The sequence below is a fragment of the Euleptes europaea genome, chromosome 14 (assembly GCF_029931775.1).
Source record: "Euleptes europaea isolate rEulEur1 chromosome 14, rEulEur1.hap1, whole genome shotgun sequence".
In the NCBI taxonomy this organism is placed as follows: domain Eukaryota; kingdom Metazoa; phylum Chordata; class Lepidosauria; order Squamata; family Sphaerodactylidae; genus Euleptes; species Euleptes europaea.
This window is the reverse complement of record NC_079325.1, coordinates 43,453,100-43,474,978: the sequence shown is the minus strand read 5'-3', so window position 1 is coordinate 43,474,978 and position 21,879 is coordinate 43,453,100. Positions and strand designations below refer to the sequence as shown.

The 21,879-nt window shown below is 43.9% G+C and overlaps 1 protein-coding gene across 1 annotated transcript in view; it reads right to left on the bottom strand.

Moving 5' to 3' along the window:
* CACNA1B (calcium voltage-gated channel subunit alpha1 B) overlaps positions 1-21,879 on the bottom strand; it is a 414,377-nt gene that overhangs the window by 268,611 nt on the left and 123,887 nt on the right. Inside the window, exons 3-4 of the mRNA XM_056861029.1 lie at positions 11,743-11,834; positions 5,349-5,501 (exon numbers count right to left, since the gene is read on the bottom strand). Coding sequence (XP_056717007.1) covers positions 5,349-5,501; positions 11,743-11,834 — 245 coding nt within the window. The remainder of the gene's footprint in view (positions 1-5,348; positions 5,502-11,742; positions 11,835-21,879) is intronic.

Genomic DNA, 21,879 nt, shown 5'->3' with positions numbered 1-21,879 from the left:
ATGATTATGTATATATGGCTCTGTCACCTGTAGATCTCTCTTTTATTTCTCCTATCCAGCCTTTCACAAGCTGTGGCTACTTCACAATTCCACAGAGGCAACTCAAATGCAATCCTCCCCACTCCCCCATTATAATTGCACACTGACCTCAGCAAACCTATCAGTGTCCGTAGGGGGTGGTGGCAGATTTCAAAAAGAACACTGCCTGCAGACAGAATCTCATATTACATTTTATACTTCATGAATGTCTCAAGACAGCTTCAGACCAGATTCTAGAGTGGCATCCCCTCCGTACCCTTGCAGAGCCTGACTTTCACTTCTCTTGCATTCCCATTTCCCTTGGTTTTTCTTTCACTTGTAGTATGCAATTCATCGTGCCCTTGAATAGATATCAATCATCACTCCTTTCAGGGCAAATTTGATGGTCAAGGGCTTATCCGTATAGCAGCAAAACAGGCCCATTCACAAACAAGGTGGGTTTTTTTAAATGCTATGGGGAGAGGAGGATGTCCCAGATATATAAAGTTACTTGGTAATTTTGTTGTTTTGTTTTGTAAAAAGGAGAAAAATATCCCTTTACATTGGCCTGTTCAGGACTGAGTATGCTCACTGCATCTAGGAAGCACAGAATATTGAGAGTTAGTTAAAGAAAAAAGGAAACAGATGTGTAAAGCTGGATCCACAAGACCCTGAGAAGCTCATCATATTCTAGAGAGTGAGAGTTTCTTGTGCAAGGAGCAGGGGCAGACTGGCCATTATGGCCATTGGGACTGTTCCCAGTGGGCCAATGGCGTCCCTTCCCACTTTGGCCAGGCCAGCTGAGGCGCAGAAGGGCAGTCTGAACATGCCTGGGCCATGTGCTGCCTGCCTGAGGTTGCACACCACCCTTCTGCCACAGGGCTCGCCCAGTCTGGGGGGCGGGGGGAAAGTATGCACATCCTGCCCAAGTCCACATGCCACCCTTCCACCATTGAGCTGAGTAGGTCCAGTCTTAGGGGTGGGAGGTTTTCTGGACAGGCAAGCTGCCTCTCCCTCCCTCCTTTGGGTGGAAGATGCTGGGTGCACTGGGGCAGGGCAGATGGGCAGTGCCTCCTTCTTTCCAGAGCTGTCTTTCCCTCCCAGACCACTCTCGCCACAGAGGGATTTCCCAGATGTTTTTTCTTCCTCCAAAGTGATTCCCCATTGGTCTCCAACCGATTCCCTCTAACACTGAATTTGATGATCAAGTGATTATTAGTACAGACAACGCGTGGGTTTCTGGGTAGATGTTTGAACGAAATTCTTCACAAACAAGTGCTTTAATCTAGCAAATACAATCCCTATGGGGGGGAGTGTTGTCCAGGGGAAGGGATCATCTAGGAAATTTCTGTACCCTGGGTAGTTGTCCCATGCTTCCCCTGCCCCACATTTGAGTATACACCCAATTAAAGAATTCTTAGTTGATCAATCATAAGGAGTAATAATTGCTTAAGTGACTGTCAGTGCAATCCTAAAAAGAGTTGCACCCTTCTAATCCTGTTGACTCCAATGGATTTAGAAGGATGCAGCTCTTCTTAGGACTGAACTGAAAATCTGCATATATATATGTATATGAATAAAACAGTGGCAAATACATTACTTGTTTTGTTTCAGATGAGAAAGTGGGAGTGCCATTTGTACTTCAAAATGTGTTTGTTGTATTGTGGGAAAAGCAGACACAATCTGACACAGGCTAGTAAACAATTATTTACTTGCAAAAGGGATAAGCAAAACTTAGACCACTAGAACCAAACAGCAAGAATGTGTTTTATGCTGACTTTTTGTTTGGGGCTTAGCTCTTCCTATGCCCTTTAATCGAAAGTAACAACAGCTACAGCCGGAAACTACTGTGTACACTGGAGAGTCCCAGTCTTGCAAAAACTGCTGTAAAACTGCTGGAACTTAATTTGTGGCTTTAAAAAGGGGATTAGAAAAATTCAGGGAGAATAGGTTGATCAATTGCTACTAGCCATGGTGACTAAAAGGAACCTCTATGTTCAGAGGCAGTAAACCTTAGAACACTAGTGCTGGCAGGCAGTATCAGGGAAAGGCCTCGGACTCTCTGTCCTGTCTATGGGCCCTCCAGGGCAACTGGACTAAGTAGATCATGGGTCTGATCCACCTATGTTCTTCTTATTTTCAGCCTGCATTATGCATTTTGCCATAGTAGATGCATATGCAAACAGGATGCTCTTGAAACAACTGAGCCTGTGCTATTTGAGTATAATTTATATGATCCTATCTGCACAGGTTCATTGATTCCATTATTAGTGGACTGACCCAGATCTCTGAGAAAACAACGTCTAGCGCTCCTCTTATCGGACACAATAGTTAACCTATCTGCTAGCATGGCCAGATTTTCTTGGTTAGCATTGAAAATAAGGCAAAGATCGCTTAAGGCTATACAGTAGCCAAGCAAATTCGGAATTTGTATTCTGCGTACTGTATTTATCCTTATACCTAATGTATGTGCTTTCTGCTAGACTGATTTTACCAAGCTTTTGCTATTATTAAGGATTTCGATGTTAATAATACATTGCTTTTGTTCTACTTGATATTAATTAGCTATGTACCTCTGCATTTCTCCCTCATTTTAAGTATCTAAATTTTAATTGTATTTTGTACTTGTTTTATTTTATATTATTCAGTTTGATGATCTAAGACTGCAAATAAAATGATGATGATGATACTAGCATTTTGCCATAAAGTACTACTGCTGTTGAAAATGCAGTGACAATGAGTGTTCATTTCAGTGCTTGTCTGAAGGGATTTCAGTCTTGTAGAACCATATCAATATGCATATCGATGCCACAACTATACAGGAAACACCCAGGTTCAGATGATCCAAACTAAAACAATTCTGGGCATTTCATTGCCCAATGCAAGTATTAGTAACAAAGTTTATTGTATTGTGGAGATGTGTGAAACTAAGCACACACACACACATACCAAAAAATCTGTGTCCCTTGGAAAGATCCCCTGGATTCTGAATACAGAATCTGAGATTGCAATGCGCTGTGGCATTGCTATGACCATTCCTGGCGTGCATCCATAAACAAGTAAGCACACAAAGAGCAAACTTGGTTTCTTCTCCCTCCCTGCCTTCTCCCTCCCCTCTACCCACTTAGCCCCATCTTGTCTCTAGCACAAAGCTAGATAACAGCATTCCTAATCCCAAAGGATCTTTGGGACCACAAGTGCAGGCTTTTCCCAGCCTCTCATGCTGGATGGATATTAGTTGCGACCGTACGTCTCAGCACTTGCCCCTGAAATGAATCCACACCCGATTCTTGATTCCCATCAATATTCCAGGAGACTGTTTCGTTTGACAGCTCCTTCCCTGACCTACTTTCCCTTCCTGCTCGTGCCAGAATGCTGCTGCTGCTGCTCCATGAAGCTCACGAGGCTTTGATGGGCCAAACTAAAGTGCCTCCTCTGAGATTACCAGAGGTTGCTTAGATGAGCCGGAAACAGCCCTTCACTGTAGGGGCACACAAGGGACTACCGCTCCAGGAAACCTCACTAACCCCAGCTACCTTGGTAACAATGCAGTCTTTCCAGGTCACAAAGTGAGGGAGAGGGCAGACTCATTTCCTAAAACCTGTCAGAACAAAAGGAGTTCAGGGCATCCAGGGATCCCCAAGAGGTGATTAAAGGAGATAGGACCCATTTAAATGTGATTGTTCGTTATTTCTCCATTGGATGTTGGACAGAAAGGGCTGCCAATTTCCAGGTACTAGCTGGAGATCTCCTGCTATTACAACTGATCTCCAGCCAATAGAGATCAGTTCACCTGGAGAAAATGGCCACAATTGGACTCTATGGCATTGAAGTCCCTCCCCTCCCAAAACCCCGCCCTCCTCAGGCTCCGCCCCAAAAACCTCCTGACGGTGGTGAAGAGGGACCCGGACACCCTATGGACACAGCAATGCCACTCCCTTCTCACTTGTTTCATAGGGGAAAGTAAAGCCAGAGCTATATGTCTGCTGCAGTAATTTTTTTAAAAAAAATCTGCAGAGTAACAAAGATCCTATGACAAGCAAAGCTAAATTCTCCACTAAAACCAGGAGATCCCATCTAATTCCCTTAACACTTTAGTGGTTAGGAGTGGTGGTTTGATTCCCCACTCCTCCACATGAAGCCTGCTGGGTGACCTTGGGCTAGTCACCGTTCTCTCCCAACTCTCTCGGTCCCACCTATCTCACAAGGTGTTTGTTGTGGGGAGGGGAAAGGAAGGCGATTGTAAGCTGGTTTGATACTCCTTAAAAGATAAAGTTGGCATATAAAAACCAACTCTTCTTCTTCTTCTCCCTAGGGACCATTTCAAATCAGGAAAACATGGGGGGGAGAGAGCACAAATCCCTTCTCCCATGTGCTGAATTCCTGACCCAAATCAGGCTCCATGTGCATGGGAATTGAGTTCCCGGTAGGGAATTCACAGGCACACATCTGAATGACAGTCCTTGTGGCAGATCAGGACTTCCCTAAGAGCAGTGTGTGAAGCAGCTGAATTCTGTGGCTATACTCTGTGCCAAATGCTTTCTTGTGCTCCTGTGGGATAGTAGTATGTATACATTTTTCTCTAAGACCCCAGAGTTTCCACACAGAGTCCCTAGCTTTCCTTATCCCAATGTTCTCATTTCAAGGTAGCAAACGAGACGTGTCCTGAGCCCTCCAAATCATAATGAAACAGGAGAATCTTCACCCTTGGAAGAAAGAACTCCCTGGAACAGTTACTTTTGCTGGGAACCCATCAGCCAAGGTTCTCTGCTCAGCTTATCACCACCTATGACCCAGGGATCCAGATCTGCTCATTTCCTGGCTATCTCCTGTGGCTTGGGCAGGGCCCCAGATGATGCATCTCAGTCCAGCCTGGGTCAGTAAGTGGCTGGCTCAGTGTTAAATACCCTCCCCTTTCCCCAGAGATACTGCAACACCTCCCACTGATGTAAACGTTGTCACTGATTATTCAAGTAACATTATTTTAAAAGTGCTAATAATTATAATATGCATATAGTACATTGACATTAACTCATTTTAAGGAGAAGCATTTGCTCTTCTCCCTCATGCAGCATGGAATGCCTCTTCTAAGATGGCGCACCTCCTTAGATCACCTGAAAACAGTAACCCTTTTGATTCAGAACATGTGCAACTTTATGCAGACTTCTGATTAACTGATTAATCAGTTAAAATCATATGGTTAATTGACTAAAAATTATTTAGTTGGATGACAGCCCTAATTCGAATTCTTCTTCGGATCACTCCCCCAGAGCCTTTGCCTCTTTACAACTGCTATTACCAGCAACCAGTAGAGTGCTGTTTAATCTCACCTGTTTCATTGGAGAAACATGCTTTGTGAAACTTGCCCATGTAGAACTCCAGTCCGATTATGGCAAACATCACAATGGCGAAGAACAGAAGCAGCCCAATCTGAAGGAGGGGCACCATTGCCTTCATGATGGACTTCAAGACAACCTGCAAACCTAATGGGAACAAGGTGAGTAGCATTAGCAGTTGATGGATGTTCAGAAGTACATGCTTTACTAGATGGGATGTTAATCATAACGCTCTTGGTGAATAAACCATGCCCCTTTCTTTATTCTGCAGAAGACCTAGTTCTACTTTAGTGCACTGCTTGCATGAGCTATGAGCTGGAAGGGTTATGGCTGTGACTCAGTAGCACAGCATCTGCTTTGCATCCCAATTAAAACAACCAGGCAGAAGATGATGTAAGAAGACCCATGCCTATGATGCTGGAGAACTACTGGCAGTCAGAACAGACAAGAGTGGGTTTGATAGGCAACCATCTGAGTCTGTAAAAAACAGCTTCATGTGTTCATGCAGAAGCCCCTCATTCAGATCTTCTCCTTTGCTTAGCAGGTGGCGTCAGAAGCAAGCTTTAAACTAAGCTAATTCAAAATCAATAAAACAGAGTAAATAAAATAAAATAACTAGAAAATATATGGGCCAGCCAGAAAAGTCACTCTACAGAGACATCCTAGACAATTTTTGTTAAACTGCTCCTTCCAGAATGAAAGCAAAGGGGAATACTTCTACAGGGAAGTTTAAACTTGGTTGGGCGTGGTGTTTAGATGGTATAGTCAAGGAGAGAAGCTGTGGCTCAGTGACAGAGCACCTGCTTTGTGCACAGAAAGTCCCAGGTTCGGTTCCCAGCAACACTAGGTACAGGTTGAGTATCCCTTATCCGGAAATCCCATATCCAAAATGATCCAAAATCCAAAACTTTTTGAGCACCCACAAAGGGTAATAAATGCATGTGTGCAGGCCGGTCACGCCAATTGCAGGTTCCCCACAATGCCTCACATGCACACAATTATTTAAAATATTGTATAAAATTATCTTCAGGCTATGTGTATAAGGTGTATATAAATCATAAATGAATTTCATGTTTAGTCTTGGGTCCTATCCCCAAGATATCTCATTATATATATGCAAATATTCCCAAATCTGAAAAAATCCGAAATCCAAAACATTTCTGGTCCCAAGGATTTCAGATAAGGGTTATTCAACCTGTAAATCATCTTAAGTAGCAAGTAGTGGGTTTGATGGCCCAATGGTTCTTACTCAACAGAAGACAACTTCTTAGGTGCACATCTCAGCAAAAATCAAGCCCGTAAAGGGAGTGTCCTGTATGAACAGCCTGCAATCCCCTTTATGTGGGGGAATATTGTTCATTATTAGGGTTTGCCAGGTGCTCACACACCTTCGTCGGGAGGTTTCTGTCCCGATCTTGTGTTTATGCGTGCACGCGTCTGCGCGCGCTGACACAACACTTCCGGTTTACAATCAGAAGTGCCACATCGGTGCACGCATACACGATTGCCCACCAGCTCTCAGCTGGTCAGCGGGCAGAGGGGCACATTACCGGGGGTTTGCCCACCACCAGCAGGCACCTGGCAACCCTATTCACTAACGCAGAAGCTGCCAGATTCAGTTCCTGGCATCTCTTATAAAAGGAAAGTCAGTGTGGTATAGGGGCTAGAAGGTTGGATGTGTTCTGGGGGAAACCAGGTTGATATCCCTACTCAGCCATGAAACTCATTGGGGTGATCTTGGCCCAGTCCCTATCTTGCAGCCTAACTGATCTCCAAGAATTTTTATAGCGATCAATAGAGAAGGGGGGAACCATGTATGTTGCCGAATGCTCCTTAGAGGAAAGACAGGAGAAAAGTCTGATATATAAAGAAAAACTATGCCCACAGAGCTTCTTGCCGGTCATTTTTCGAAAAAACCCTGGACTCAACATATCTGTATATGCGGTAGCTCAGTGGAAGATCGACCCCATTACATCCTGGCCTGCCCTCTCTACATCAAACCTCAGAATAAGTTCCTGGTAAATATTCTTTCCGCTTTACACGCTTTATCTGATGCCAACAAACTAATTTTCTTGCTTTCTGATATCGACCCTTTTGTTTCCCAAAAAATGGCACTTTATGGCCTAGCGGCTAGGAAAATTAGGGCAAAGAAAGCCTCTAAATGGGGAAAGGAACCGAATTGGTGTATTTTAATCTTATGACTTTTAAGGGATTTTATATTTTATGTTGTGATGTTGTCTACATTGTAAAGGCCAATGGCCATGCATAATAAACATATGACTGACTGACTATAAAGAAAAACACACAGACATCAGGAAATAGGAGATAAAAAGGCAAGTCTCTCCATGTGTGTGTTAAGTGCCATCAAGTCACTTCCAACCTATGGCAACCCTATGAATTAATGTCCTTCAGAATATCCTATCATTAACAGTCTTGCAAACTGAGGGCCGTGGCTTCCTTTGTTGAGTCAATCTATCTCATGTTGGGTCTTCCTCTTTTCCTGCTGCCTTCAACTTTTCCTAGCATGATTGTCTTCTCCAGTAACTCTGGTCTTCTCATAATGTGACCAAAGTACGATAGCCTCAGTTTAGTTGTTTTAGTTTCTAGGGAAGGTTCAGGCTTGATTTGATCTAGAACCCACTGATTTGTTTGTTTGGCAGTCCATGGTATCTGTAAAACTCTACTCCAACACCACATTTTAAAGGAATCAACATTCTTCCTCTCAGGTTTCTTCATTGTCCAAGTTTCACACTCATACATAGTAATGGGGAATACTACGGAATGGATTAACTTGAACTTGGTTGCCAGAGACACATCCTTACACTTAAGAATCGTTGCAGCCAGTTAGAATAGAGAATACTGAGCCAGATCAAACAATGTTCTAAGGTTCGTAAGATTCTTGGGTAAGTGTCATAGTTTGTCCATGTTAAAACCAATACCTTCCACTAGATTGACACTGAACCACAAATGCTGGCACAAAAACACAAAACTAATGGGCAGATTCTGCTCAAAGCAAATACATCAGTTCAAAAACAAAGCAAACTCAGGCAGAAATGAATACCAGGCAATCAGATCTGCTACCCCTAACTTGCATTGCCTCCTCTCAAACAGCTATATGAATAAGTACAATAGTTTAAAAAGGTAAAGGTCCCCTGTGCAAGCACTGGATCATTCCTGACCCATGGGGTGACGTCACATCCCGACGTTTACTAGGCAGACCTTTTGTTTACGGGGTGGTTTGCCAGTGCCTTCCCCAGTCATCTTCCCTTTACCCCCAGCAAGCTGGGTCCTCATTTTACCGACCTCAGAAGGATGGAAGGCTGAGTCAACCTTGGGCCGGCTACCTGAAACCAACTTCCATCGGGATCGAACTCAGGTCGTGAGCAGAGCTTGGACTGCAGTACTGCAGCTTACCACTCTGTGCCACGGGATTCTTAAACAGTAGTTTAAGCACACCAAAATGAGTTTTCAAAACTGAGGTGTCAGGATTTGAACCCCATGCCTATTCACAGGATTGCCAGCTCCAGGCTGGGAAATTCCTGGAGATTTGGGGGTGGAGTCTGGGGGGGGGAGAGATCAACAGCATATAACGCCAGAGAGTCCACTTTCCAAAGCTGCCACATTCTCCAGGGGAACTGATCTCTGTCATCTGGAACTCCATTGTAATTCTGAGAGATCTCTAGGGCCCACCCGGAAGTTGGCAACCCTATGCCCAATATGAGAACATAAGAACATAAGAAAGGCCCTGCTGGATCAGACCCAGGCCCATCAAGTCCAGCAGTCTGTTCACACAGTGGCCAACCAGGTGCCGCAAGGAAACCCAAAATAAGACAACTGCCGCAGCACCATCCTGCCTGTGTTCCACCGCACCCAAAATAATAGGCATGCTCCTCTGATACTAGAGAGAATAGGTATGCAGCATGACTAGTATCCATTCTAACTAATTGCCATGAATACCCCTCTCCTCCATGAATATGTCCACTCCCCTCTTAAAGCCCTCCAAGCTGGCAGCCATCACCACATCCTGGGGCAGGGAGTTCCACAATTTAACTATGTGTTGTGTGAAAATATCTTGTATTAAACCCTCTCTACAAACGATCAACAGAGATACAAGCCTGCAGAACTTCCTGCCAGTCAACCTTCGTGCCCTTCACAAATACAAGATTCACTTTCAATTAAAGCAGGGTAGATAAGAGCTGAAGCCAAGGAGACAACACAGGCAGATAATTTCATGCAGACGATGCAGAATGGAACAAAGCTGCCGTAACAGCTTGCTGCTGGAAGTCTCCTTGGCTGTGACAATCACTTCCATATGCCAGGAAATTCTGATGAGGTATCAAGGCCACGTGCAACATTCGTGTCCTTGAAACCTGGAAATATCTTTTTTTTTTCATGGTGTCTGCCCTCAAAGAGTTGTTGGTATGAAGAATCACCCTTGCCCAACCTACGTTTTACTCCACTCTTCCTCCAAGGCCCTCAGAACAGCACACATCATTCTCCTCTCATCCACTTTGCCCTCACAACAACCTTGTGAGGTAGGTTAGGTTGAGAGAAGGTGACATGGCTGAATAGGGGTTTAAATAACACACTCCCTACCAGATGCCTCCCCCTAGCACTACTTCATTTAGGGTGGGATCAAGCTAAGTCAACTATAAACCAAAGGGTTAAAGATATCGAGCGACAAGTAGATCTAGCAAGAGTGCCCCTATTTATGGCTCCCCCCCGCACTCCAAATTTATCCTTGCACCAGCAGCCTATCTCCGTTACTTAGAGATAAACAAATATAGGAGGGCTTTTACCTTGGCTAGGTGCACAGCCTTACCCTCTGCTATGTTAGAGGGGAAATTCAAGAAGATACCCAGGGCAGAGAGACTATGCCCCTGCAAATCCGGGGATTTAGAAAGCACTGAACACGTTCTCCTGAACTGTAACTTTTACACTATACCCCGTTCTAAGTTTATTGAGCCCCTCATACTGAGAATGGGACCCGGCAGGGAAAGAGAAAAGATAGAAAAGCTCCTACAAGGAGATAATCCCTCAGTCACCTCTCAGGTAGCAAAATTTTGTATGCCTGCAATGAAAATTGGTTGCCACAGAGTAGTCTCTTAGTCCAAATGGCAGATGTAACTTGGATGTTATTTATTTTATTATTTTAATTTTTTAAAGTGACTTAAGACTCGGACTATAAACCTTTGTCGGTAAGACCATTTTATCTTGTTTTATCTGGCCAAGGGCCGCAAATAAACTGTCTGTCTGTCTGTCTGTCTGTCTGTCTGTCTGTCTGTCTGTCTGTCTGTCTGTCTGTCTGTCTATTTATCTACTAGATCCCTCCCTTGGCCTCCAAATACATATCTCCTTAAGGACGTGGGCCAGCTCTCTCTCAGGACATTTCTTTACTTCTCTACTCCCAATAAACTCACCAGCCATTTATGCTTGGTAATTGGCAGCGCGTTCCAGGCTGAAGTGCCCCACATATTTTTTTTATTTCTTCACGCTGAACCATCATTCCAGACGTAACTGCGAAGCCGGGGCATACCTGCTTCGCATTTCTTAAGAGCCCCTGTAATGCAACCTTTTGTATTTGCTCCACCCCATATTGAAGCATTCACTGAAGAAAGCATGCAGAATCACAGCCGTGGCTTAGCTATGCAAACAACTATTGCTAATGGCTATGCAAATGAAGGAATGAAGGAGCAGGCGAGTGGGGGGTGGAATTTGTTTGACTTTCTCCTCTTGCATCGGGACCATGAATAGTCATTTTAAAGGTAGGATTTAAAAAATCAGCATTGAGTGAGGAGAAGAATCGACCCTGCATCAATGGCCTTAGAGCATATTGGCGTATACAAAGAAAAATGTACATTAGGATAGATCCGAGTGGATAGGGGTCTGAATCTAAGCTTCCCAAGTCCAAAAATCTAACCATGGCACCCCAATGGCACTCCAACATCTACACAAAGCACGGAAGACAGATGGGGGTCTCAGAAACCCCCACTCTACAACCTGCAGTAGTCCCGAAGCTGTCAGTATTATGTAAGAAGGAGGATCTAGTTAATCATCCGACCTATCTGTAGGCCAAACTATTTTTAAAGAGTCCATTCTAGTGCACACAAAGCCCTACTAGATCCCTCCTTGGCCTCCAAATACTTATCTCCTTAAGGACGTGGGCCATCTCTCTCTCAGGGCAGCATTTCTTTACTTCTCTACCCCCAATAAACTCACAGAGTATATATACATCATGATCAGATGACACCACTCAAATCATGCAGACTCCTTTGATTCCACGGAAGGGTTCATTTGCTGAACTGCGAGAAGGGGCAGTGTGTGGCTGACATTATCACAGTTCCAGACACCGAGGCGCGCCGGTCGCCATGAAACCTGTGGCACTCACTTGGGATTCCCGAGACAAGCTTCAGCGGCCTCAGCACTCGGACGGCCCTCAGAGTCCGTAGGTCAAACTGGGTCCCAGCTGTAGCCAAAATCCTAATTGCAGGAGGGAGAGAAAGAAAGACACTGTATCAATTGGGAACTTTCAGGAAGGCGAATGGAACCAAGTTACTATGAATATTCAAGCCTATGGAACCTCGTTGTGAAAGGCCCCAGACTCAGGTGATAAGGTTTCTAGTTCACACTTTCAACTCTATGACAGTGAAGCACCAAATCAGCATTGCTTGTCTGCCATCATAAATAAGCACGCGAGTTTACAATGGTACCTGGTTTTGCACACAGTGCAACGGTTGCCGTTTGGGGACTTGCACAGGAACTTTGTGTTCTAGTGATCTACAGTGAATTTGTATGATTGGGCCTTAGATAGGGTTGCCAACCTCCTGGTACTGTGGAATTCAAAATATAGCACAAAACAATTGTTTCTAAAATAAAGAAACCAAACAATAGCAACTCATGCTATTACAGATATATATTGGAAACATTCAATAACCACAATTCTGGAGCAAAAAAATGTATATCACAATTGGTCTAAGTAAGACCCCAGCTCTCAGCATAAGGCTTTACAATACAAAATATAAGCCAAAATGCTCAGTCCTTATTCAGTCCATATTAATAATTTCAATTTCATAAAGTGCATCAGTAAACCACGGAAACAGGATGTAGAGCAATGGAGATCCGGTATAATTCCATTTCGTGTAGACTTTTTCAAGCCTTCAATCTTTCCGTGCACTGTTCAATCAATGCATGAAGGAGTGTACCTTTCCTATGTATCTGGACGGCAAAATAGGACGTCCAGATACATAGGAAAGGTACACTCCTTCATGCATATACATTTTTTTGCTCTAGAATTGTGGTTATTGAATGTTTCCACTATATATCTGTAATAGCATGAGTTGCTATTGTTTGGTTTCTTTATTTTAGAAACAATTGTTTTGTGCTATATTTTGAATTCCACACTCCTGATTAAGCACTTGCAAGCCGTTTTTTGATTACAACCTCCTGGTACTAGCTGGAGATCTCCTGTTATTACAACAGATCTCCAGCCGACAGAGATCAGTTCACCTGGAGAAAATGGGCACTTTGGCAATTGGACTCTATGGCGTTGAAGTCCCTCCCCTCCCCAAACCCTGCCCTCCTTAGGCTCCACCCCAAAAACCTCCCACCGGTGGGGAAGAGGGACCTGGCAACCCTAGCCTTAGAGGCGGAGCCCCAGTCTTCAGGCAAAGGAAGGACTAGCAGTACACAAACTCTGAAGCCTCTGGTATCAGTGTAAGGAACCTGGCCTGCTGCCTTTGCTTAATCAACAGAGTAAATCTTCTGCCTGCTGCAACTTAGTTTAATGTTAAGCCACCCGTTCCAGGAATATACACTCTAGGCCTGGGATTTGCATATGGCAACCCAGCCCGTTCCTGACCATAGCTACTGTGTGCTTGTTGAGGATCATGCAAATTGGTCTTGCAATTCCTCCTTCCTCTCACATTTCTTTTTGTTCCCTGCATTCTGTACCAACCAGTATATTTCCTTGAAGTGCTCCCAGCTGGGTAAGTGGTTTTGGATATCTTCTCTCCCCCAAGAAATTGGACAGAGATGCTGTGTTCCAGGACAGCCAGCACCCTGCTACATGCTGAGACGAGAGGATGTTGCAAGTTGGCGGAGAGCCATCTTGCAAGGTCTTTGCAAGCTCAGTGAGAGAAAAGCCAGGTTTCAAAATGTGGCTGCAAATCAAGAAAAGAAAAGAAAAATAAGCCCAAGGACCTTGTTTTGTGAGAGTAAAATACACTAGATATTGGATAGAAGACCGCCAAATAGGGTTGCCAGGTCCCTCTTTGCCATCAGCGGGAGGTTTTTTGGGTGGAGCCTGGGGAGGGTGGGATTGGGGAGGAGACTTCAATGCCATAGAGTCCAATTGCCAAAGCAGCCATTTTCTCCAGGTGAACTGATATCTGTCGGCTGGACATCAGCCTGGAGGTTGGCAACCCTACCACCAAAGAAGGAAGGAATTGCAGACCGCTCTGGGTCTCAAGCAGAATCAGCAGAGCTGGAGGCAGGCAGCCAGTCCTCTCACAGCATGACACCTGTCCCCAGCCAATATGTTCAGTGCTCGATTTTCAACTGTTATCAAACACACACAAAAACAGGAGCAGATATATATATATTTAAAAAAAGAATAAGAAAACCTGAGCTGCCGAAGTGGTGCACAAGCTGCCGAAAGTAATTTGAAGCAATAACGGCCATGCTCAGAGATGTCTCATTTTGAGCTCCCATCCTTATGCCAGCACTTGCTCACTTTCTTCCCCACATTTTAATTGCTCATTTATAAAATATCGGATGCCTGGCAGGAGCAAACACTTCATCCGAAAGTTAATCATCAGACTTTCCCATCAATGGCGCAATTGGTCTCTGGTGACTCTCAAAATGGATTTGCCTTGTTCTGCACGGGGGACTTGGACTTGCTAGGCAAAGGAGGTCAACTCCATTCTGCAAGTGCAGCTTTGAACCTGTCAAAGACCAACTGTAGAACAGCAACTGTCGGATACCAAGACAGAAAGGGTATGTAGCCAGTGGCGGACCTACATTTCTGGGGCCCTGAAGCTTGAACTGTTATGGGGGCCCCTTCGCAACCAGCAACAATAGAGCAACATCCAACAAGGTCCAAAGGGCCTTGCTGCCCTTGCAAGGACCTCGAGGCCCAAATGGTGGTGAACAGGGTGATGGGGTGGAGTCCTTGAAAATGGGACATACAGTGATGAAATAAAACTACAGAACTATTAAGCCATAACCAACAAAGGATTTGAGGATCCAGCTGCCAAAATGTAGGCTATGAATAGCTTCTGGCACTTACAGGGACATTTTGAGGCCATATGAAATGGGTGTTAGAGCATATTCTAAGGTCAATATTAAGGACTTCAACCCATTGGCTTATGATTCTATCACTAAAAAACTCCATCGATTTTGTTGAGAAATTCACTCATTAAAAAAAAGTTGCTTCAGGGGCCCCTCCAGGATTAGGGGCCCTGAAGCTTAAGCTTCATTAGTTTCACAGTAGATCCACCTCTGGTTCCCTTCCCGTTTGCATGCTACTCTCTTCCTGCGGCAACTAGTAGACGCTTCTCCTATTCTTCTCTTACGTAACACATCTCTGAGATCTACTGCTATCTTCTCAGATAAAAAAATAGAACTGATGCTAAGGACAGGCCTGTACAGGGGACACCATCTTGTCAGGAGTGCTTTGATTGTGGGATCCTGCATGGCGGGGGGAGGGTTGTGCAGGGGGTTGGACTGGATGACCCTGGTGGTCCCTTCCAACTCTATGATTCTATGATTCATGCAGAGCAGCCCTCATTCGGCAATGCTGTGATTAGAACACAAAAAAGAGCCCTGCTGGATTAGAATAAAGATTCATCTAGTCAAGTATTTTGTACCAACAGTGGCCAGAAGGATGCTTCTAAAAGACCTATAAGCAGGACACCAGGGCAAAGCCTTCCCTTCCCTACAGTTTGTCTTCAGCAACTGGTATTTAGAGGCACTCTGTACATGAAAGCTCCATTTTGTTATTGTTAATCTTGGGCATCTTCTGGGCATGGGGTAGGGGTGACTGGCGTTTTTTTGGGGTGGGGAGGTAGTTGTGAATTTCCTGCATTGTGAGGAGGTTGGAATAGATGACCCTGGTGGTCCCTTCCAACTCTATGATTCTACGAAAGCAGAAGAATCTTGCTGTCAAGTTTATCCAGCAACTACTTTACTTAAGGGCAAGTTTTTGGCCAGACCTTTTCCAATCTGGCCATGGAAAGAGTACAGCATTCCACTATACATTCTACCTGACTTCACCCTTGATCCATGATTGGCTAGCCTGTGCAGCACTCTCCACTAAAAACTTCAGCATTTTTCTGAACAAATTAACAGACCACATAGTCCCACAGAACACACTTCTGGCTTGCTCCAGCCTATACCCCCAACTAGACTGCTTTTCAAGTTACAAGCCCTCCCTTGCACATATCTCTAGGACAGTGGTAGCTCTCACAGAACCACATTCACATCTCTGTGTGTGTAAGGTGCCGTCAAGTCACAGCCGACTTATGGTGACCCCTTTTTGGGGTTTTCAAGGCAAGAGACTAACAGAGGTGGTTTGCCAGTGCCTTCTTCTGTATAGCAGCCCTGAACTTCCTTGGTGGTCTCCCATCCAAATACTAACCAGAGCTGACCCTGCTTAGCTTCTCTTCTGAGATCTGATGAGATCAGGTTAGCCTGGGCCATCCAGGTCAGGGAACATTCACAGCTACCATCAATCAAAGGAGCCACATTCCCTTCCATCCCTGGCATGAGGTCTGTACCTCAGGCAGGCTTGCAGCTTATCCATTTCTCCAGGGGCAGCTGCTTCAAGGTGGGAAACAACTGCCAACCACAGCCCCACTGGGAAAGGGCTTTCCCCACTTTCCTGGAGCATGGGCCAGGTGCCCCATTGGAGAACAGTGCTCAGAAGAGCCAAGGGTGGCATGTGTCACTGCTCTAGGAAAACTCTTTGGAAAAGTACATTGTAACTGCTACCTGATTCAGACACCTGGGTTGATAACTGTCCTCCTGGAACATCTCGATACTGCCTGGACTTGTATCCCCCATAAAAAGGCCTTCCTAAGTCTGACTAATGATGTGATAAATTCCACTATATATTCATGGTCTTACAGAAGCATTATTAGAACATAAGAACAGCCATGCTGTATCAGACCAAGGTCCATCAAGTTCAGCCGTCTGTTCACACAGTGGACAACCAGGTGCTTCAAGGAAGCCTACAAACAAGACAACTGCCGCAGCATTATCCTGCCTGTGTTCCACAGCACCTAATATCATAGGCATGCTCTTCTGATCCTGGAGAGAATAAGTATGCATCATGACCAGTATCCCTTTTAACTAGTAGCCATGGATAGCCCTCTCCTCCATGAACATGTCCACTCCCCTCGTAAAGCCTTCCAAGTTGGCAGCCATCACCACATCCTGGGGCAGGGAGTTCCACAATTGAACTACCTTTTCAACATCTGTGTGATGATGGCGATGGTGAACATCAACAACAAAATAACAATCAGTATGGAAAAAAATAAAAATATATATATAAAAATAATAAGAAGAAGAATGAAGTGGGATGGAACATGCTAGCCCCTCCTCCTGCTCATGACTGAGAGCACTGGCCCCACTTCCCACATTCTTGCATTTACCTCACATGGGCACAGAACCTACGCAGTTATAAACTGTTTTCAGGCTCTGTCCCAATGCAAAAGAACAAGCACTCCCTATCACAGAGAAGGAACCTGCACCCACACTGGGTGAATAGTTTAAAGACCATTTAAAGAACAGATTTGCATTACTAAGTTCATGTGAACGTGAACTGGAAGAATTATGGGTTGAAACCAGAAATATTATTAAGGAGGAATGCACAAAGACTATTTCTGTATCCAAAAGAAATGAAAAGCCTTAAAATCATAGAATTATGGAGTTGGAAAGGACCACTAGGGTCATCTAGTCCAACCCTTCAATATCTCCCTTTTTAGAATTTCCCATCCTTCATGTACTCCCTTCTCATTCAATATTCTCACCCACCGGATCACACCCAGTAGTTCCCTAAATTTATTGAAATCAGCTTAAAGTCTAGAATACATGTTTGACTATTTCTTGCTTCTCCTTTTTGCTCCAGGAGAACATGGTCACTCCCACCCAAAGATCCCACTCCTTCTACCCCATAAACCAAGTCATCATTATTATTTCAGATCCAAAATGGCTGTTCCCCTTGTTGCTTCTTCCACTTTTTGGACTATGAAGTTGTCTGTAAGGGAAGTGAGGAATTTGTCGGTCCTAGTTGTTTTGGCAGAGTTAGCATTCCAACAGATGTCAGGATAATTGAAATCTCCCATCACTACTACATCTCTCTTTTTTGAATGTTTGGACATCTGTTCCAGGAAAGCATCATCTAACTCTTCAGTCTGGCTTGGGGGTCTAGAATATACCCCCACAATGACATCACTATTTCATTGTGGGGGTATATTATAGACCCCCAAGCCAGACTGAAGAGTTATGCCTTGATGGGTAACTGATGAAACTCTTAAAATTGCTAAAGACAGATGAGAAGCAAAAGCGACAGGTGACAGAAACAGAATCAAAAGTCTAAATGCAGCATTCCAGCAACTCACACATAGAGACAAAGAGAACTATTATAATAATCAGTGTTAAGAAATAGAAGAGAGCAACAAAAAAGGAAGAACAAGAGATCTGTTCCAACATACCAAAGGAAAATGTAAAGCATGGGTAGGCATGCTGAAAGACCAACACAGAATACATTAACTGAACAAGACAAAATAAAGAAAAGATGGGAACAATACACTGAAGAACTAGACAAAAGAGATGAAAGGATGACAGATTCCTTCCAAGAAGAATCTTGGAAGCTTTCCTGGAGGACACATCAGCTGTGGATCCATTTCAATCTGGCTTCCAGCCTAGCCATGGAATGGAGACTGTGCTAGTCACCCTCACAGATGATCTCTGAAGACAGCTGGATCGGGACGGATTAGCAGTGCTGTTATTACTCTATCTCTCAGCAGTGTTTGACATGGTCCATCATGATTGTTTGACCCACCACCTTGCCAAAATTGGGGGTACAAGGGACAGTCCTTCAGTGGCTGATCTCACTTCTCCAGGATCAGGGACCGAGGGTGTTGTTAGGGGAGAGGGTCTCAACACAGCCTTTGATATGTAGAGTCTCTCAAGGGGCAATCCTCTCCCCAATACTTTTCAACATCTATATGCATCCCCTCACCCAGCTGGTCCCTTCCTCCTTAAGACAGTTAGTCCTTCATATGTTTATGACTCTGCTCTTTCAAGACTCTCCATCTGCTTCCATCATGAACTTGACATCCACCCTACCTTTGAGAATGACAGGAGCATTTCAGGACTCTTTGCAGGTTACTGGGAGCAAATACAAATAATTCTGCCTGACAGTGTGACAATCTACGGCTCCTCCATGGCTAATTCCAATTCTGTACTGTTATGTAGCAAATAATACCAGCCCTCAAGTCAGAAGAAAGCTGTAATTAACCAAAGGCTTCTGCTAACTTTGTAAAATTCATATATAAAATGCCCTCTTTCATTTCTGTGAGCTCCCTTTTCTCCCCAGCACTCCTGTTGGAACGTCTCAGAAGTGAATGTAGTTAGCAAGGAAACATTATTAAACGTTTTTTGAGAGGGGAAGAATGGACGAGATCAAAGGAGCCAAATGACAAGCATGACTTGGAGGGAGGACCTCAAGGAAATGCTCTCATGAACACATAAAGCAAAGGAGAGTTAACGAGGAAAAAAATGACATTGAGGATAAAACAAACCAGGAGATGGAAAAGAATTGGGAGGCAAGTTTCTAAACTGTGACCCAATACAATGGGAGGGAAATAGGTTTGTATCCTGCCACACCTCTTAAAGAGTTGTAAGAAGGAGGCTAATAATGATTATTTTCCTAAAGAATAGGATGATTACTTTGATAAAATATATGATAGTCCTGACTTGAGTACTGCCAGACATATCCTAATGATACACACAACCAGATGGGATGCTGGGTCCTTTCTGAAGACCCTTAAACTATAAACGAATGCTCTCCTCCCTGATACACAGTCTTCAACAGGTTGTCATTTTTACCTGTTCAATTGCTTCTCTGTCACAGTTTTCCACTCCTTTCCTCCTAAGATTTTCAGAGAATGTTTATTTATTGTATATCCTTACTTTCTGAATTTCAAGGTGGTCTATGCGAGTCCCCAAATAATACACATATTAAAATGCAGTATAGAAACAGACAATTTATCATAATAAACACAGCATAAAAACAGAAAAACAACTCCGTCTCAAATTCAAAGAAAAGCCCAGCAAACACGTAGAACAAGCTTGTCAAAAGGACATCAAAGCAAGCACTTTACGTACTAACTCCGGAAGGCCATTCCTTAATATAGAACCTGCAACTAAGGCTGTGCAGCAATTATTAGTTTTTTTTATTTTTTGGCTTTGGGTTTATTAAACTTGGAATTTTTCAAAAAATCTGGAAAACACGTATTTTCCGGAAATGTTCAGGTTAATAAACCTGAAGCTGAAAAATACCGAAAAAGCCAGACCTTTTAGATCTGCCCTGCCAGCCTTCTCCGGAGTCCTGTTGATAGGAGTTTGTATGATATATGCATGTCAGGCCAACCTTAAAATGGCTTAATGGCCTCCCATTCTTAAGAACATAAGAAAGGCCCTGCTGGATCAGATCAAGGCCCATCAAGTCAAGCAGTCTGTTCACAAAGTGGCCAACCAGGTGCCTCTAGGAAGCCACTAACAAAACGAGTGCAGCAGCACCATCCTGCCTGTGTTCCACCGCACCCAAAATAATAGGCATGCTCCTCTGATACTAGAGAGAATAGGTAAGCAGCATGACAAGTATCCATTCTAACTAACAGCCATGAATACCCCTCTCCTCCATGAATATGTCCACTCCCCTTTTAAAGCCCTCCAAGCTGGCCAGCATGGAATTTGCCTTTTTTACAGCAGCCGCACACTGGGTTGACATCTTCACTGAGCTATCCACTACCACCCCAAGATCCCTTTCTTGGTCTGTTGCTGCCAGTACAGATCCCATCAGTGTATATGTGAAGTTGGGATTTTTTGTCCCAATATGCATCACTTTACACTTACTCACATTGAATCTCATTTGCCACTTTAATGCCCATTCTTCCAGTATGCAGAGATCCTTCTGGAGCTCTTCACAGTCCGATTTTGTTTTAACCACCCTAAATAATTTGGTGTCATCTGCAAACTTGGCTGCTTCACTGTTTTACCCCAACTCCAGGTCATTGATGAACAACATTGATGAACTTCAGGTCATTGATGAACAATTCTTGAGCCCACATCTTCATCAATATGCTAATATCCGTGTCAGCCAAATCTGAGGATACTTAAATCTGGAGATTGGACCCATGAACAGACAAGATGGATCTTTCTACAAACATTTTGCCCCAACTGTAGCTGGGTTATCTTCAATGGTTGCCTCATGTACAGTACACTACAGATACATATGTCCATCTTTAGTAAACAGGAGAAGCACAGCAGTCTAGACCTATTTAGGGATGCTTCAACACTCACCAGTTCAGCTCACACTGTGATCAACAGTTGCAACCAGGAAGCCAATGATTTGATGCAGTGTTCAGGTGCTTGTGTCTGTTTAGCAAGAACTGTAATGTTATTGCTGTGTCCCATTCCTATAAAGACTCAGCAACAAGTTTTTTGTGGGTCGAACAGAAGATGACTTCTTAAATGATCCGGGGATGGGCCCAGAGCTGAATTCTGATGTTGCCCCCCCCCCCGAAAAAAAGCTTTTTCCTGCATCCCAGTCTTTTATGTTTGTTGGGAGGAACATAAGGTAAGAGTTGGCTTTAGTTCTTCTGCCCAACCATGGCAGCAAGATACTAAGAAAGAGGCCTCTGATTCATATCTCTGGTCACAGTATTATTATTATTATTCATATCTCTGGTCACAGTATTATTATTATTACATTTCATCTTGGTCTATTATTATATTTCATTTTGGTCTGGTTTTGAGGTTATGAATGTATGAATGTCTGGTCGGCCTTTCTGTACGATACATATTAATATAATTTGACCACTAAAGAAAGCCAATGGGCCAAAATGCGTCTGGTCAGGGTCAGTAATGGTCCTTTGCATTTATGTACATTTGTGAGGCTATTATTTGGGCTGAGATATGTGTTTTTAAGGAATATTCCTATATTTATTTAGATTTATGCTTTTTAACCTGTAGATATTAAGCCCATATATTTATATTGCCTTAACCCATTTGTTTCTTAATTCAGTTCATTTTGGGTCAAGTTATTTTCCTTTTCTTTTTCTTCAGTTCTTCCACCCCAGCTTCTTGTAAGGCTGGGAGACAGTGAGGACCTGGGAGTGGGGAGAGCAGAACCTGATGGATTCTGTTTCTCCCCTTCTAGCCTTGCAGGGACAAAGTAAAAAGTTTAGGAGAAGAAAAGAAGGCCACTTTGTGTACACTTGGGGGGGGGGAGCATTCC